Genomic DNA, 20,000 nt, shown 5'->3' on the forward strand with positions numbered 1-20,000 from the left:
GGCTCTGAGCTGTTTATAACTAGTTAGAGATGTGCATTTGGTCCACATAGTATTTTTTTTTAATATAAATGTTGTTATAGAAAGGAACATTACTGTTACCACCGTGAAGTCGATTCGTATCCATTGACCAGATGATTCCGAAGTGTTTTGGTCGACCTGTACGTCAGAAATTTGGCCAGAACGCAGCTGTCCATGTTGCCGAGCAAACTAATCCACTAAAGATTCGAGGATCTGTTATAATAAACATCAATAATGATTGATTATTACATGCATTACATACAACACCGTGCTTCTTCCACACAACACGCACTTGTTATTCCATGTCGGTTCAATCCGGAGAAATTCCTCGTCGCTCTCCATTTATTCTCCTTGGCTCCCCGGTCACCATGGCGACCAAGTCCCCCATGAACATGGCAGATTCCTGTTTCCGTCGATCTTTGGCTCGGTTTAGCGGTCTGAGGGAAGTAGGCGCGCTCGCGTGTGTCCAGATTAGACATGTAGTGAGTCGGTGAGGGGGAGAGAGGTGTGAGGTGTGTTGTTCACGGTAAGGTTGTGAAAATAAAGGTCCATTTCTTCATCTGTGCTTTGGAATTAAAAATATTAGACGTTTTTGCTGATTCTCTATACGTAGTGGTTGTGTGTGTGTGTGTGTTGTTTTTTTTTTGCCTTATATTTATGAATATTAGCTATTCCTCCACCGTGTACAACGTTGTGTTTTTGTTTTTTTTCCCCTTCATCGCAGATCGGAGCAAAGCGCCACGCTGTCGTCCTCTCAGCTGTCTAAGACGTGGAACCTGAGGGATTTTCTTTAATGAATCAGCCATCGCCTCTCGACGCCATGACGTACAAGTAGGTGGTTGTTTGCCGTTTCCCAGCTGCTTCGCTCTGTAATAAAGCTCTGTGTTTTCCTGCATGAGCTCACGAGCGCACGGCATCACGGCTCCGATCGCAAAGCCTGCAATTACGTCGTCCGTGCACTCGAAGGCAAATATTCCTCCCTGCTAAAAGCACCCCGGTGCAATAAAGGCCTCTACTGTTCGGCGCTGTCAGAGCCGCGCATGACACGGCCTGCTGGCTGAGCCGTGTTTGCTGATCTCCGTTAGAAACGGCTCCTTTATTACTGATCTGAGAACAGTTCTTCCAACCCAAACTGGTCGTGAGCACGGAAAGCGGCTGTAGTCTGTCTCTTTTTATTTTCTCTCGTTCCCCTCCTCTATCACTCCGGGAGCTGCAGCTCTTCACATAGACAATGAGAGGAATGTAGGCCATGAATTCATCATACGGCAGAAAGAGAGGGAGAGAAAGAAGGAGAAAAGAGAAAGAAATCTCTTCCTCTGATTAAATCTGTGGTCGGTGAAGCGTGCAAGTGTTTAAGATTTTTGCTTTCTGAAACTTGCGCTCGCACCGTGAACTTTTTCGAAGGCGTCTCACGGCTCAAGCGCAGAAATGCAAAACACAGCTTTATCTTTTCACCCGTAGCCTCAGAGGGATCGTAGACAGGACGCTAGAGACACCCAGAGATACCAGATTTCTTCTGAAACCTTAAAAAATGACTAAACTTTGGTTCTGAAAAAGAGGCAGAAACACAGCTTTTAAATCACAAATCAAATCTTTATTTATCATCCATTTACAAAATATAAATCATTGTGTATGAAACATTTTTAAAGCCTAAAGTATAAAGTATATTTTCGGATGAATCAATCCAATCTAAAAAAATCCAATCTTTTTTACAGTTCGAAAAGAAATAAAAATCAAATTCAAATTAAATTTCACTCATTGGTTTTAGGATGGAATTTAATGCTTTCTTTCTTTCTTTCTTTCTTTCTTTCTTTCTCTTTCTGTCTGCCTGTCTGTCTATTTTTCTGTCTTTCTTTTTGTCTGTCATTCTTTCTGTCTGTCTTTTGGCCAATTCTCAAAAAAGAAGGTAGAATTGTATCCCATTTTAATAGAATATTATAGAACGGGGCATAGAAGCCTTTATTATCGCCACATATACATTACAGCACAGTGCAATTCTTTTCTTCACATACCCCAACTGATGAGGTTGGGGTCAGAGTGCAGGGGCAGCTACGATACAGAGCCCTAGAGCAGGGAGGGTTGAGGGCCTTGCTCAAGGGCCCAGCAGTGGCAGCTTGGCTGTGCTGGGCCTTGAACCCCGATCCTCCGATCAACAACCCACAGCCTTAACCAGTTGAGCCACCACTGTATTTTGTGCAGCAAGAAGAAAAGACTGGAAAAGATTTATTTATTTATTTTTTTTAAAGAGAGTTGGACCGTGCGCTTTTTTATGACTAATTAAATTACATTTCTACTCCTTTGTGCGTGTTAACGACTCTACAGTAAGAAACTTGTGAACTGGTTCCGTTTACAAGGACGCTCCTACAGACCGAGAGATGAACGAGGACGTGATGGTCGTGTCCTACATTTTCTTTGTGTTCGTAACAAAACAAACGTTGTTTGTCTGACATTTTAGCTCTCAGCTGGTGTTCTGTCTTTGTGTCACTGTTAAAAAACACACACAACTCTTTCTAGGTGATGAGTGTGCTTTTTTTTTTTAGCGTCAGGAGGAAAGCGAATGAGGATATGTTTATGCTCTAGGATATGTTTTGTCGGTAGGAACTTTGCATAACAAAACAAAAGCTACACACACACACACACACACACACAGAGAGGCATGTACACACTTGTAATGAACGTATAATAAAGATAAACGCTCATTTGTTTAATTTGTCTGTTAAAGTCTAAATCCGCCGTGTCCTTTTAGACAGCTTCAGAAAGCGTCCCGTGGTCACTTCAGTTCAAACGCTGTTTGTTTACAGAAACAGAAGTGTCTCGTATAAGAGGACGTCCTACCGACTCGTGACAAAATTGAATCCGAACGCTCGTCCCTCTCGGCCTTGTCAGTAAGCGATGAGCTTCTTGACGAGCTGCCCCGAAGCATCAAAGGTTTCCTAGCAACGCTGGCGAGGCCCCTGATTTAGTCGTCCATTGTATTACCGGCGTAGGCCTGAGTCGGAGTGCGATTGTTAGTCTGGAAGAATGATAAATGTCCTGCCAAAAAGAACCGAAGGAGGAAAGAAAAAAAAAAGATCAGGATGTGGACAAAGTCGGCCTACTTAACATTCATGCTTCTGTGTTCAGTTCTGCGTTCAGACTGTTCCTCGTCTCCAGAGTCACACACTCTCTCTCTCTCTCTCTTTCTCTCTTCACCTTAGGAAGGTTTCTCAGAGTTTTTCATGATTCATCTCGTCTTCTTCTTTCTTCAGTCGCACCTCAGCCTCAGGCCTGCGTGATCAACGCTGCCGTGATTCGACAAATGATTCATGACTCAACGAATGATGTTGAAAGTCGGCCGTCAGTTGCGGCAAACGTTTATTTTAGTCTCTGTAAACTTCTTAAAAAGTGCACACGCGTACCGTCTTTGATTAGAAAACACACTTCTTCCTGGCTGGAAAAAAGCACTGAGCTGGGAAAGCGACGGTTCTGTACTTTCTGTCTTAACAATCTGACACTTTTGGATAAGCAGGAGGCCCCGTCGGGGCTGTAAGGATCCGTGCTCCGGCTTTTCCATCACAGTGGACGTTGTTGTGCAAAAACCACAATGCTTGTGCCACAAATCCAGATTTCAGATTACGGTTCCCAGGGACTTCCTTAATTCCTTAAACCCCGTGTAAAACCCATGACCCGAGTTAACACTTGTTAATATCTCACTCTTTCTGAAACTCCATCATCTCAAGCAGCGTTTCCTTCACGTTCTCGACGTTAAATATGGCGTTTGGGACACTGTGAAGTGACGTGATGTGGCGTGACGTGACGTGACGTGATTCTCAAGCCAAGAAACGCCCAACCTTATGCAAGAGCACATCTGCAGAATCGTATACTCGGGAAAACATGATATAATCGTTGTAAAAGTACAGACACGTCCCTAAAACACTGAGGTCAGAGCACCACACCCGCTAGATCCCTAAAGCATGTCTAAAATCCACATGAAGGACCGCCGTCGAGTCACCGTGAGTTTAAAATCTCTCTAATGAATCTTCAGTTGACAAGCAAATCTGAGTCATTATACAGTAGAAACGGTTAAAATAACAAACATAATAAAAAGGAATCGACTAAAGGTCGATTTGATGCAATCATGGACTACTGGGTGTGTCGGGAAAATACACCGAGCTCTGTCTCATTCTGAGATGGTGATGTTATGATCGCCATGGTGACCATTAGCAAATTTTGGCTGAAATCTTTTTTTCTTAAAATCTTTTGGATGCTTTTCAGACCGATACAGAATTATCAAGGTTTTTTATTTATTTATTTATTTATTTATTTATTTATTTTAAATAAATAATGCAAATGTTCCACACTTTCATCATGGGCTCATAAATCAGAAGTCAATGCTGTGATCATGGTTCCCGAGATCAACACAACTATCTTGGGGCTGTTAAGCCAGTGCTTTGGGTTTCAGAAGACCTCCAGCGGTCTGTGAAGAACAGTCAGGGGGTCCGGAATCGGGACAGTGGTGGAAATCCCAACCCACATTAATCATGTTCGTATTGTTAGGGGTCCAAGTCCCAAAGTAGAACAGTGTGTGTTCTAATAAGTAGAAAGTTCAGGAATAAAAAAAACTTAGTTTAGTCATTAGACAATTTAAATAATGTTCACGTTAAGGGGCGTGTACATTCTTTTCACGTTAAAAGCGGCCACAAAACCACAGCGTCGATGTCGGAGTTGAGCCGAGCTCGATTTAGTCCGTGGTAGTTACCGTAGTAACGGTGCAAACATTTTGTTAAGGTTTTGTTTATTTCTTTCCTGTAAATCCCAGCAATAAAGTTTGCTAAGTTTGTGAATGAGATTCCTTGAGACTTTAAATTTCTTTAAATTGTCTTTGATAGCTATTAGCGGTAATTAGCATTATCGTGGTTATAACCCCGCCCTCGCTCGGTTTAAACATTTACCACGGTTATTTTAATCGAATCAATCAATCAACCAGATGAGTTTTTATGCGTAGAAGTTTTGGAATCTACAAGTGGCTCCTCACGCACCATCTGCATCTCGTCCTCTATTCTCTCGGACAATCAGACGCTATTGTACGTCAGTCTCCTCGTGCACAATCGCCCCGACGTCCCGTCACTTCAAACAACGCGATCGGACGTTATAAAAAGCACGACCCGTGACCCCGCCACTTCCTCTTCCTGTCTCTCAGGAGCCCGTCATAAGGGAAGAGGACAAACGACTTCTCCGATGTCTCAAACGTGACGGACGCGTTTTGTTTGCAGCACCGAAAGTCACGTCAGAGCACTTCCGCCATCTGTAGAGCAAGACGACAACTTTGACCTTTAACTCATCAATTCGGGGCTTCTGTCAACCCCCTGAAGTTTGCGATAGCTGGGAGTGTGAGGCGCCGACACCTGTCACAGTGGAGTGTGTGAGTCAATGAGCTGAAGCAGTGTGTGTGAAACAGGGTGAGGGGATAATTAGGGACAATTGTGAATCGCTGACAAATGGTCCGGGGGAGGGACGGACGGATTGTGTTTATCGCATGACGTCGATGCAGCATCGCCAAAGCGGTGGGTTCGTATAGGACGGACGCCCCACTGGGAAGTACCGCATACACGCCAAACCTCGACGGGGTCGAACAGCACGACACCGGTATCTCGAAAGCCGGCGTAAACCTCAAGACGGTGTTCCTTTCTCCTCAGGTAGGGGGCGTGGCCTGAACGTTAGCTTGTACGTCAGGATTACTTCTACTACTTTGTGTTTTTATTTCCTCCAGGATCACGCAGGTTCACCCTGTGGTTTTTTTTTTCCACTTAGTTCTTACTTTAAGAAAAATACAGACTAAATAATGACTTTTTTCCTGCAGCGGTTTGATCATTTTAGTCCTGTCGACTAGACACTGCTATGATTTTTCTTCAGGCGGATGCATTTTTGGAAAAGTTTTCCAAGAAACTTTTCCGCTGCGTACTGTATTCGGTCTTCTAGCAGGATTATCACGCTTCGTGGATCCCAAATAGATCAACAGAGAATTTCGGAGGGCTTTTAAAATCTTGTTAAAATCAAAGGTTGTATAACTAAAGTGGTCCTGAATAAAGTGGTCCTGATTTCCTTCACCGAGGGTTCATTCGATAGATAATAACACGGTGATTGAACGGACCATTAAACGCTTTTAGCCATGTGTCTTTCTTGATCATAAAATATTTAAATGCTGCCCAGTAAACAAACATCATCGTATCGTGTCCTGGTTTGTAGAGAAAACCGCAAATTCGTCTCTCCTGAATCCTCACGATCACATAGAGATGGATTTATTTTAAAGTTTGAGAGCCGCTGACTCGAGGAACCTAATCTTATCCACGTACGGCCTTAATCTGCTGTCACCAATGGAGTTAGATGATGATGATGATGATGACGATATAGTAGCCAATAGCCTCCTTATAGTTGTTAGCTACATTAGCTTTGTAGTTACTGAATCTCGATTAGTTTATGGACACATTCTTCAGTTCCTGATCTGACCAATCTGAAGTAATACACGAATCTTTTAAATCTGAGAAGCATTTTAACGAGACGTCACATGACGGTGTGGATCTAGAGCGTGTAGAGACGGCAGACGTGATGGAATTTTGTCTGCACGAACCCTCGTAATTGTTTGCTTTGGTTTCCTCGCTTGGATCCCTGATCTTACTCCGACCTACATTCAGCTGTCTGGCAACCCGAGCCTTCAGCGCGTGGAGACGAGTCCTGTTGCATCACTCGGGGTCACTGGGGCACTCTGCATGCATGCTTTCGCAGAAGAAGCTGTACTTTTTTGGAAAGGGAGTACACACACAAATCATGCCACACAACACAGAATTGTTCAGTGAAATTCTCATCTGCACTCTGAGATCCTGTGAAAACGGCTTCATTTTGTGAACAATAGTTACCATTTTATAGACTCTGTTTATTTACATCCCTACGGTCTGGACCGTGAGTGACTATGGACTAGATCGGCTCAGATCAGATCAGATCAGGCTGCTCTTTTTAAAATGGTCTTAATTAATATCACAAGGGTTTCCTGCTGATCTCCGACCATCCTACTGCATACAGCGTTTCCCACGGATCGTTACGCTTAGCCGATAAACGAGGCGTAATGGAGCTGAGCATAAACATAGCTGTTTTATTCCAGCTTTTATTCCCATCAAGCCAGGAGACGGTTTAATTTGCATGCGATTTAGAAAACAATGGCTGGTTTGTAATTGTGTAAAGTGTGTGTGTGTGTGTGTGTGTGTGTGTGTGGGCTGTGTTGTTTGCCACAGTGTCGTCTTTACGCTTTTGTTCATTTTTCTTGTTCGTAGGAACGATTCAGCTCATATATTTTAGATTTTGATCTATTCATCGATTATTTCACATAACATCCCTCCTTCACTCTGATCTGACGCTTCATACAAACCGGTCAGACCAAACGGACGGAGGAATAGCGTCGCGGTAACGTCCGTGTTCATGTTTATAAAACGTTTTTATGGTTTCTTTAGATGAAGCAAGCAGCAAACAAACTGAATGTCAATAAAATGTGCCAGAGTTCACTGGGGAAAGGACACGTGCCATGAACCTTGCACTTTACTGCTCCAGGTACAGATTACTTTGCTTCCACCCAACACAAGGGCGGTGCTGTAGGTGAGGGTGAGGGCTGTGGGCTTTAGCATGGAGGATAAGGGGATATTCCCTTTATCGCCTAAGCCTCATAAGGGTCAGCATTAAGAGATGGCAGGAGTGTAATCTCATTGTGATTATTATAACTATAACGTTCAAACCTTTTTTAGAAAGCTATTGCATGAAAAAAACTGATTGCTTGTCTGAATGAAGACACACACACACACACACACACACACACACACACAGATTGATGCTGTCAGTGTGTGTATTTTATGAGGCTGAAAAGCTCATCAGCCCCTAATTTAGTCACAGCTGCTCATTCACACTGTTTACTTCCTGTTCAATCAAAACTGAATAGCACAAGATTGTGTGTGTGGGGGGTGGGGTGGGGGGGTGCTTCTGCATGTTGGTGTGTCTGCTCTCATTTACACCCATTGGACCTTTACACACTGCACAACGATAATATTACTGTTTTGTTATCTCTCTCTCTCTCTCTCTCTCTGCTTTCTCTCTCTCTCTGCTTTCTCTCTAGCTGGAGGATTGTATAATTCTCCCGGAAGGACGGATCCTGTGGTCTAGTCGAGCATCGTGGAAGAGTCGCAGGTCAGAAGCTCCTCCCACTTTGCGTTGTGGTGGTGTGTGTGTGTTCTTGTCTGTCGGAGCTGGAACCCTGCATGCTTCTTCACACTGCACGCCTCTCGACTCTCACTTTGCCCACCTGTTTTCCTTTTGAGTTCTTCATGCTCGTTCTTTTGGAGTTTTCTTTGAGTCCAAACTTAGCCTGCTCTTTTGTTTGTTTTTTTGAAGTTTTTTATTTATTTATTTATTTTTTATATGGTGGGATTTTTGTTTTCCTTTGTGCCGCCTGGTCCTGATTCTTTTTTTCTGGCATTCTGTCGGGTTCAGCTTGAGCTGACGGAGCTCACTTTTTTACTGCTTGATGATAGTGATGCTGCTAAAGATGATGATGATAAAAAATTTCTCTTGCATTTTTTTCTACCGTTGTTTCTAAACCTTTTTCATAATTAGGGCCTGAGCACCGAATGGTGCGAAGCCCTATTGTTTTTCCTCGGGAGTATTATTTTTTTTTTTTTTTTTTTTTTTTTTTTTTTTTTTTTCCCACACATTGGCCAATTGGGGTCCCTTAACATGCTCGAAAACTCTTGAAATTTGGCACACACGTCAGAGTCGCGCGACACTAGGATTGGACAAAGGTTGGAATACGGGCGTGGCAGGGGGGCTCTGTAGCGCCCCCTGTAATGCAAACACAAACATTGGTGCACAGATCGGGCAATTATGTACGCACATGTACGAGAGTTGGTACGCATATAGATCTCATCGACCCGAACAACTTTCGCGCTCTAAACTATGAGCTCCGCCCAACAGGAAGTCGGCCATTTTGGATTGTTTTATAAGTGCATGCGGTGAACTTTTAAATACTCCTCCTAGGGAATTCATGCGATTGACATCAAACGTTGTGAACATGATGCCAAGACATTGCACTTGCTAAATTGCGAAGGGATTTTTGATATCTCGAACGGTGCTGCCATGGCGAGGCGACAAAGTTATGGCGAATTCAGAGAAACAGGAAGTGTCTAATATCTAAAGCAAAAAATGTCTTATTGGGATGACACGCGGTGTGTATGTTCGGCCAAGGATTCCGATCGCATCGATGTGCTTATTGTGAATCTCGGACATAGCGCCACCAACAGGCGCCAGGAAGTGTGTCAGTCACAACAGTTGCATGTGGTGAACTTTTAAATACTCCTCCTAGGGAATTCATGCGATTGACACCAAAAGTGGTGAACATGATGCGAAGACATTGCACTTGCTAAATTGCGAAGGGATTTTTGATATCTCGAACGGTGCTGCCATGGCGAGGCGACAAAGTTATGGCGAATTCAGAGAAACAGAAAGTGTCTAATATCTAAAGCAAAAAATGTCTTATTGTGATGACACGCGGTGTGTATGTTCGGCCAAGGATTCCGATCGCATCGATGTGCTTATTGTGAGTCCCGGGTATAGCGCCACCAACAGGCCCCAGGAAGTGTGTCAGTCACAAAGGTGGATTTTTTCACAGTTGCATGCAATGAACTTTTAAATACTCCTCCTAGAGGATTCATGCGATTGACACCAAAAGTGGTGAACATGATGCCGAGACATTGCACTTGCTAAATTGCGAAGTGAGTTTCGATATCTCGAACGGTGCTGCCATGGCGAGGCGACAAAATTATGGCGAATTCAGAGAAACAGAAAGTGTCTAATATCTAAAGCAAAAAATGTCTTATTGTGATGACACGCGGTGTGTATGTTCGGCCAAGGATTCCGATCGCATCTATGTGCTTATTGTGAGTCCCAGGTATAGCGCCACCAACAGGCCCCAGGAAGTGTGTCAGTCACAAAGGTGGATTTTTTGTCAGCTTCATGCAGTAAACTTTTAAATACTCCTCCTAGGGGATTCATGCAATTGAGACCAGACTTGGCCAACATGGTGCAGAGATATTGCAGATGCGAAATTGCGAACGGATTTTTGATATCTCAAACACTGTTCTCATGGTAACGTGTCAAACTTTACTTTCTTTTTCAGGCATATTTAAGTCTTTTGGCGTGCTTAGATTAACTTGAAATTTGACACATACATCACATTTGTCGGCTGTTAAGTGTGGACAAAAAGGTCAGACAAAGGTGTGTCTCTTAAGTGGCTCACTAGCGCCCCCGTTTGTCTAAAATGTGGGGTTTCATTTACCTACAGTCCCCAAATGGGTCAGTAACAACATAAAATAGTCCACTGATATTTACCCACTTGATGCACTTGCCCACCGTGCATTGTTTTCTGGAAGGCACCGTATAGCGATGAACAAACGTGCGAAGGCCCGTCATCGCTGCTTGCAGCTATATTTTTTTGTATTTTTCTTTGTATATCTGTGTTTCTCTGTCCCTCTCACCCTCTTTCTTTTTCATCTCTCTGTCTCTCTCATACACACCAGGGTTTCCGCGGGGTCATAAAAAGTCATAAATTTAACAATAAGAATTTAAGGCCATAAAAAGACATAAAAACGTCCGGATTTTCCATACAAGGTCATAAAAAACATTTAGCCACGTCTTAAATTGATCTGCACGTCCATTAATCTGTTCTTCAATCAAAATGCGCTCGTGGCGGCAATGGCGTTCATTTGTTTCGCCTGTTGTAGTTCTGTATGAGGAATCTGGGTGGTATCACACTGGTATCACAGCGTTCCAGAACTACAAGGTCCATGCGGCAGCATACAGACTTGTCGGAAGGACTTTCACAGAAACCCGTGCGAACTCCGAACATACTGTATCATACTGAGTCACTGCTTAGTTTAATTAAAATCATCCTGACTATCACAATGGGAAAATGTACCTTTAACGATCTGTGGCTCGAAGACGGTGCGTTTAGTAGCTGGCTCAAGCCCGTCGCTAACAATCGGTATCAAGCCTATTGCACTCTGTGTAAGAAGACGTTGGATCTGTCTAGTTTAGGCATAAAAGCCTTGAAGTCGCATGCAAAGTCGGCAAAAATCGTTGCTATAAAAGTCCTGCAGCGGGTGCAGGCGATCCGTCAGTTTTGTTCGGCTCCGTCACTAACGTTACCCGGTCCAAGTACAGCGCGGGATTCCGTTTCTGTCGCATCCAGTGCCACACACAGTGGTTTCGGATCAACCTCCACACTGAAAGCGGAGGTCCTGTGGGTGTTGAATACTATAATAATAGAATTTCTCTTTAAATAATAAAACGTTACTTTCAATGAAAGTCAATAATAAAGACTTTTGAAAGGAATTTTAATGACTGAAGTTATTTATCGTAATTCGTGTAGGTCAAAAATTCAAATTCAAAGGTCTTAAAAAGTCTTAAATTTGACTGATTAAACCCTGCAGAAACCCTGACACACAGACTGTTTCAATGTAATTGTCTTCCTCTCTGTGTTTTTGCTTTCTCTGGCTCTCATTGTCGTGTGTGTGTGTGTGTGTGTGCGCGTGTGTGTGTGTACGTACTCCAATGTCTATCTTTCTCTCTATGTGTGTCTCTCTTTTTATGTTTGTTTGTCTGTAAAATCTCTTTATCTCTCTGTCTTTCTGTGTGTGTGTGTGTGTGTGTGTGTGTGTGTGTGTGTGTGTGTGTGTGTGTGTGTCTTTTTGTATAAATGTGTATCATTTTCCTCCTCCTCCCTTTCTTTTCCCACCTGGACGAGTGTCATTTTTCATTTACTTGTATGTTCATGTGTATAAATTTGGAAGGTTTGTGCGTCTAAGCTGCAGTGATTCCGGCGCGTTCCACCGTAGCTGTAAGCGGAAGACGAACCCGACGAGGGAAGAGTTTAAGTTCTGCGTTAAAGCAACACAATAAAGAGAACACTTACACACGTCAGCAACCACGGCAGCACTTTTCCTTCTTCTGTTCCCTTTCGCAGCCTTTCACTCACTCACTCTCTCACTCACTCACACACACCCTGCTGCCCATGGGCATGAAGAATCAGAGGCTCAGTGGAGCACACACCCTGCGTGTGTGTGTGTGTGTGTGTTAAATGGCTTTTCTGTGTGTTTGCCAGCATTCAGGCCCAAATCGCACTTGCTGGTGGTGCCAGAGGACGAGTTGAGTTTTCTCAGCGGTGCTCGGCGGGTTTTTTTGTGCACACTGACCCTAAATCAGTGTATGAAATCAGCGTGCTGTCGAATCGCCCGCAGGCGGGAGGCTTTGCTGCCTCTTTACGGCCTCACAGAGCAGGAAACTAGCTGATCTATCGCGGGGAAAACCGCTGATTTTACGAGACGTGTTTAAGCGAACCTGCAGCGAGACGACTTTTATAGACTGAAGAGCGCGTGATTAACAACGTTCCAGGAAAAAATCCATCCTGAAGGATCTTTACTTGGTTTCTCTTCTTAGCCTTCTACCTAAACAGGGTGATGCAGCTGCGCTTTATCACTTCAGTCTGTTCAGCTTTCTAACCTCATCAACACTTGAGAAGAATCCCTACAATAACTTTTTTTTTTTTTTTTTTTTTTTATAGCCGCAGTGCATTCTGGGACCTTGAGTCCGAGGACTTCTCCGCCATACGACATATCGGCAGAAAACGCTGAGTAAGAAAAGAAGCTTTTTAGGAGCTAAAAGGAAAAACTTGACTCGCTGTCGACATGGGAAATGTTTCTCCCGGCGACGAGCGCCAACCCACGACCGCTAAGTTTTCCGACGAACGACAATAGCACAGCACCATCAAACATATTAGCACCAAAATCACTAAACTCATCATGTGGGGTGGGGGTTTGTGGTGTTCGTTCAAGTTTAAACAGCAACGTGTTTGCGGTTTTAAATCTGAGAAGCTCGTCTCAAATTAGCTCTCTAATGTATTAATAATGAGTTCTACAGTGCTGGAATACAATACGCTAATCCTCGCCGCCGTATTCTCCGAGGTCTGGGTGTCGCGTATAAACGCTGTTACGGCAACGGCAGGCTTGTGCGAGGGACGAAACTTGTTTGGAAAATGGATTCGTTCTTAAACGCTGGTGCTCGCTGGGGTCTGTGTGTTTTTTGTTTTTTTTTTCCAGGGAGGAAGACACTAGTAAATAAGCTCCTCAGGTTACACACACACACACACACACACACACACACACACACACAAGCAGGAGACGCATCACGGTTACTGGCTTTCTTTAAAAGTCATCCAGTTCTTCTGAGGTTAAAACCTGATCTGTCTTCAGAGTGCACACGCTCTCACACACACGCTCTCACACAGGACACTCGCGGTAGGACATCACAGATCATGCCTGAGACTTTGCTTTTGATCTTTAATGGCTCCCAGAATAGCCACCCACCCACCCACACACACACACACGCACACACACAAGGCTTTTGATGAGTAACTCTCTGAAAAACACCTCCATATCTTATTATTTCCACGGCGATGTAATGACTTGAACATTGTGCTGTCCGGCTTCATCGGAAGCACACAAATTGTACAAATAATCTAGAACTTCTTTGTGTGCTGTAGCTTTACAGGTTCCCTTCACCAGATCTAATGCCCCTTTTCCACCAAAAAGAACCGGGTGCTGGTTCAGACCTAGCGCTGGTGCTGGTTCAAAGTTGGTTCCACTGGCGAAGAGCCTTTCCATCGGCTGGAGAGCCACCACAGAGCCGAGTCTGACGTCACTGTATACGTGTCACGTTTCCCAGCAACGTTAGCGCAGCAACGCCAAACACAACGTCAACAATGGCGGATGTTGCTTTACTGTTAATGCTCATGGCTTTGTGAACCTACATGCAGCTCCATGTAATCTGTAAAAACGGAGGTTGTAATCGAGAAAGTACATAACATTATTTTATCATTAACACAGAAAAAGTTAGCCTTAGCATGTAGCTACCTACTATCATGTGTGCTGATAATTGATCATATTTGCGGTAAAGCAAAAGTGTATTAAACTTTAGTATTCTTAAGGTACATTATCAAAAGCGCTAACAGTAGCCCCGCCCACAGGCGCTAACAGTAGCCCCGCCCACAGCCCCTGACGCAAGCGGTTCTTAAGTCTAGACCAGCAACGTTTTGGTGCTACTTAAGAACCACTTTTCCTGGTTCAGAGCCGGTGGTTTGGCTGTCGAAACAGAAAGAACTGGTTCTAAATTAGGCTCCGAACCAGCACTCAAACTGCCTCGGTGGAAAAGGGGCATAAGAGGCTCAAACCCGTTCCAGCATGACAATGCACCTGTGCACAAAGCTCCATATAGACACGGTTTGAAGACAAGGTCGGAGTGGACGAGCTCCAGTGTCCTACAATTAGCCTTGACTCTTTCTCATACTGTGGCATTATATTCAGTTATACAGAGTTCTACAGAATGAATGATTACTTGTTCTTTAGTTTAATAATCTAATAAGGTTTATTATTATTATTAGTAGTAGTAGTATTATTATTATTCTTATTATTAATGGGATTTGACAAGAATTTGCTTGTTTCGATCCTCAATCCCGCAGCTCTCAACGTCTTCTCCTTCCTTGTGCAAGGCATCTGCTTCTGTTTAATTCATTAAATAGGCTCTTTAAAACGATGCTGTGTGAGTGTGAGGGAGGGAGGGAGCGAGAGTTATGAGGAAGTCGTGGTGTTTTTACTGGTATCACCTCAAGCCAGTAATTTTCCTGTGGTTATGGAATACAAGCAGGGGCTGTTGGGGAGGAAGATGGGGTATGAGGAAGAAGGTAACGTGTGACGGCATTCGAGACCTTTTCTTTTTTCACCCGGACACACACGGACAAAAACAAATAAACAAACAAACCTACAGAATGTCTTGTGTATTGTGGAGCTATATGTAACTATAAATGCAAATAAATACAGTTTCTTTAATGTTTCAAATCCAAACATTTTTTCTATACGAAAGCTTCCTGAAATGTCATTCTTCAGGTTTTCCGTTCTTTGTGAGCAGCGTTGGGTTTGGTCACAACAAAGAAGTGTGTGTGTGTGATAGAGTGAGAGAGCATATGTACTTTACATATGCTCTCTCTCTCTCACACACACACACACACAAGAATGAAGACCAATTGTTTATCCACCTCAGAGAGTTTCATTGCTCAGATTCCTTCAGTGTCATAGCGCCGGATCCATACCTTGGATGCAGGGAGGGAACCATCTTCAGCTTCTTTTAAAGCCCAGAACGTTTTCACACTGTTCTCCATCTCATTCTGTCTAATGGGAGGATTCTCAGGATTAAACTGAAGAGCGACTGGGATTCCGCAGCGATACGCAGATCGAAGTTCAGTCGATCGATCGTTATCTTAAAGGTAAGCGGGTCGACGTTTTTTTTTTTTTTTTTGGTCGGTCAGACACTTGTAGCGTAATAGCGCTGTATGCACTTTAGGTCCAGGAAGGGGAACGATGTCTCCGTGTTCTGTGTTAAAATCCCATAATCAGAGTTCAGCCAGTCGTGAACTTGGTGGCACGTCTTATTGGATGTTCGTTCCTCTTAATAGTAAGTGGATCTACTGTCACTCGTTGTTGATTCCTGTAGCTGAATGTTCTGTAGATGCAGGTAGGAAAACTCTGTGTGCTTTCAAGCCTGTAATCAAAGTACATTCTTCCCTGTTTGCCTAATGGGAGGATTCAGGGCTTGAGCTGAATAGAGCCTAGGCTTAACCTGAGCTCCAAAACCACAAATTCACACAAAAACAACTTATTTGAGCGGTAAGTGGATCGACCTCTCGGATTTCTGTAGCGTAATACAGCTGGACGTAATACAGACGCTGTGCGTCTCCAAGTTCCTTAGAACGGCTCTATGTTGCGGGAGGATTCTTGGGATTCAACTGAAGAGAGGCTTCGACAGTCATGAACGATATACAGCTTTATACACGATCTTAATGCTATTTCATTTTCACTCACTATTCTAAGTGAATCTACACGGCTCGAAGTTCCTTTCGCGGGCTCGCGCTTTACTGCGTGCTTCGAGCGGTTTATTTACATCACGTAGGGAAACGCTACCTCAGAAATCCCTCAAAGCCTGTAATCAAGGCCTTGCATGTTCTCCATCTCTTCCCTGTTTGAATAATGGGAGGATTCTGACCGTCGAGCTGCATCTGAGCAACAAAACACTCCTGTCACCTGATACCTAGTTTTTAAAGCTAAGTGCATGTACATGTTTCACCGCAGTGTAAAACTAAAGGTTAGGAAACTACGTCTCCTGTTTCCCTTAAAGCCGCTAATCAATCTTTTGCACCTGGTTCTCCATGTTCTCCAAACTGGGACTCTGTGTAAAAACTCTGCAGGTAAGTCAGTTGTGAACATTAACGTGCGAAAGCGTCTACTGTCCTGTGGATTCACTCGCACACCTGTTCTTTTAATGATAAGTGGATCTACGTAATATTTCATCGATTCCCGGTGTGGTTTCCGTTGACTCCTCATCATGTTCGTGCTGGATGTACCGTAGATGCAGGCAGGGAAATTATGTCTCGAAAACATTCCCACACCCAAGGCCTCGTGAACTTTGCGGCATGGCTGAGCTCCAAGCTCTTGTGGCTAAGCTCTTCCTCCCTGCTCACTGGGACACCTGTTCACCAAACTGTAAGTGGATCTACTTGGCTTGAAATGTCATTCGCCAGCCTGCGCCCCTCTGCACTGTTTAGCGAATCCTGTGATTGTGTCTTTACCAACACCCCCCCCCAGGGTTTCGGGTTTCTCATAGCCGAGATTCTCTTCTTGACGTTCTGAGTGACGTGACGTGATGTTCTCCTCTACACACGTTCTGTCAGGAATGATCTGCGTGGCACAGGGAACGTCCACCGTGTCGGTCTAAAAGTGTTCGCTGCAGGTGGCGGCGAGAGGCGGAATGTCGCGTGAATGACAGTAACAGACTCTCTCTCTCTCTCTTTCTCTCTCTCTCTCTCTCTCTCTTTCTTTCTATGATTCAAGGATATAATCACGCTAAATATGGCTTCCTATTACGTTACTTCTGCTTTAGATAGCAGACTGGTTGAGCACTTTAATCATCTTGGTAAAGTTTGGAGCATAAGAGTGCTTTTACATCAGTTTGAGCAGATGTTAAAATTAGGGCTTTTTCTATCCAGGCGCTTTTTTTTTTAAGAGAGCTCAAGAGGCTAGTAATTACATTTTACAGTGATGGAGGTAAAGTGCTGCATGTGTGTGTTTGGGGGGGGGTAAATGCACACATGTTCAAGGGTTGGCGTGCGTGTTTGCCCGAACTCGTTTAGAACCTAGAATTAGAGTTGAGTGCAAAAGTTTTGACACCCTTAGGATGATATAGCAACAAGATTACTAACTTTAAAATGATTAGATGTTATTAAAATATCACATTTTGATAATTACATTGTTTTTAGGTTCATGGCAACCTCATTTATTTATTTTTGCGTCCTCCACCTAGCATCTTCCAGACCTCGCCTGGGGGATACAAACTTTTGTACTCGCTTATAGTTTCTCAGTTTATGGCTCGAAACTGATTGCCGCTCAAGTCTCACTTTGAAAAATGTTTCCTGAATGTTTCGTGCTCAGACGAAACGTGCTCCGTTATCATACACGTTACAATTACACGTGCTCCGTTAATGTTTTTAGTCGTTTGATAACGTCACTCTCCCGTGACCCGAGGTAGTTCGGATAAGCGTTAGAAAATGAATGAATGAATAACGTCACTCTCAAACAGGACCAGAACCGGAAGGTGGGTGACTTAACTTGAACGCTGGCTGCCCCCAAAATAAGCCCTATTTTTCCCCCAAGCCAGCTCTATCCCTTCATATAGTCACCCTGCCTTCATGTCTTCGTCTCCTTCTGCCTCTCAGCTCGTGCGAGTTTTGTATAAAATGCAGCGTTTTGGGCTGTAAATATAGGCTTTTTTTCTGTATCTGACCCTGCGTGTGTCTTTAGTGTGGTCACTCCAGGCTGCTGCTAGCTCAGCACCCTCTCCATATACTGTAATTATATGCGAAAGTATCTATTTTGTGTTTCCGTGTTGCCAAGTGCTCTCATACTCCCCCTCGGTAAAATCAATGCAATATGTGGTCAAAAACAAAGACACGAAAACGGAGGTCGGTGTGTAAACCGTTACAGTATTCACATTTACTAGTTTTACAAAGACTTAACTTTGAACTTTTGACCTTTTAGATTTGCAAACATTCAAACCAACATTCAAACCAATAGAAAATGTGGGTGGGGCTTCGATCAGTGGCGTTTTCAGGTCAGACAAATACTAGTGTTTTTTGTTGTTGTTGTGAAACTATCTATCTATCTTACATTCTTTATTTCTTTTTTTTCCTTCTTTCTTTCCTTCTTTCCTTCCTGATTTCCTTCCTTCTTTCTTCTTCTTTCTTTCTTTCTTTCTTTTCCTTCCTTCTTTCTTTCTTTCTTTCTTTCTTTCTTTCTTTCTTTTCCTTCCTTCTTTTCCTTCCTTCCTTTCCTTTCCTTACTTTCCTTCCTTCCTTCCATCCATCCATCCTTCCATCCATCGATCGAAAGAGACAGAGAGAGACCTGGCATTCTGTGAGAGATCACAGTCGTTTGTCAGATCGTCTGCTTCTTCACTTCATCGTACATTACAACCTCACCTGGATATTATCGGCTTACAGCTAGAACTTCCTGGTTAGTTCCTGATTCATCGAACGAAGGTCTTTTGTGCGCTTTCTTTCCAACAGTCTCATTCCTGACTCTACACTATGATCTTTATTCTCAGTGTGACTCACACAAGGTTCCCTTTTCGGTCTCGTTCCTCTCCAGCTGTCTTCTTCATATCATCTCAAGGAGTTTCCTCCACCACCTTCATGCTCGTTAGGAATAATTAAATTCTGTATCTGGATATCCGTAGCTCTGCTTTGTAATATCGATTCGGAAAGCACGCCTCTAGACGCCAGTCATTATCCTACGTCCGTTCTTCCTCTTTTTCTCATTATTACACGGACATTCGCACAAACACGCCAGCGAATGCGATCTGTTTTTCTCCCTATTGGGCATTATGTACGGCTTCTGTTTGGATGATGGAGTCCAAATATCTTTCACATAGGATGAGCATTCTATGAGAACACACACACTCACTGTTGAGAGAGAGAGTGAAGGATTGTGGGAGAGTTCAGTGAGAAAGCACATTCTGGCAGAAAGGCATTTTGGGTCGAGGCTGAGTGGCACCATATTGATTCCCGATCAATGTGCCATGTGAGTGGCTGCCGGGGCGGGGAGGAGACACACACTGACGGATATTGTGCGAGAGAGACTTTGGCAGGAGCTGAATGTTTCGGATAGTCACATGGCCGCCCTGTGAGCTTGAAGCCTCTGGCAGTGACCCATTTCTGAGGTGACGAGGACAGCGTGGATGATCGTCAAACACAATACAGGAAACATTCAGCTGTTTATTTAATTTAGTTTAATTTAGTTTTGTTTTGTTTATCCAGTGTGTAGATTTCCATCTCTAGTGTTGAATTATTTATGTATAAGATTTATGTGCTGCGCTAAAGCCTTTTATTCCAACAGACCCCAGAATATATTGATATAGAGGGTTTAGAGAGCAAGTCATAGGGATGACACGCTCTGCTTTCCTGTCAATCACTGCGACACCAGCCAATCACAGACATATGCGATCACATCACGTAGCCAAAATACGAACGCTCCTTGCGCCGTCACTTCGTATAACGATCCGACTCGGACCTTCGTCTGTTAAAATTCTCAATCCTAAATAACTGTTTTAATAATAATAATAAATAATCGTCTCTGCCGTCTCGTTTCAGAGGAAGACGACAGAGAATCCAAGAGCAGAGAATAAAAGTAAAAGCAAGAGTTGGCAAGAGATTTCTCCCCTTCAGACATTTTTTTTTTCGAGTTTTAAGATTCTGGACTTTCCCCTGAAGCACAGACGAGGTGGAGATGAAAGCAGATCCGACCAAAGAAACC

General features: G+C 43.6%; 1 protein-coding gene across 5 annotated transcripts in view; it reads left to right on the top strand.

The window, feature by feature from the left end:
* Window positions 1-20,000, top strand: part of sema4d (sema domain, immunoglobulin domain (Ig), transmembrane domain (TM) and short cytoplasmic domain, (semaphorin) 4D) — a 50,028-nt gene that overhangs the window by 14,502 nt on the left and 15,526 nt on the right. For 3 of the 5 annotated variants that reach the window (XR_009649824.1, XM_060891708.1, XM_060891709.1), the window contains exon 2: window positions 743-849. Coding sequence is in view for 2 of the 5 variants with exons in the window: in XM_060891708.1 (XP_060747691.1) it covers window positions 812-849 (38 nt within the window). In the remaining 3 variants the exon portion in view is untranslated. Of the gene's footprint in view, window positions 1-742; window positions 850-8,152; window positions 8,224-20,000 lie in introns of all 5 variants that reach the window. The other 2 variants (XM_060891710.1, XM_060891712.1) reach the window with 1 other exon arrangement.

Source organism: Tachysurus vachellii, chromosome 17 (assembly GCF_030014155.1).
Source record: "Tachysurus vachellii isolate PV-2020 chromosome 17, HZAU_Pvac_v1, whole genome shotgun sequence".
Classification (NCBI taxonomy): domain Eukaryota; kingdom Metazoa; phylum Chordata; class Actinopteri; order Siluriformes; family Bagridae; genus Tachysurus; species Tachysurus vachellii.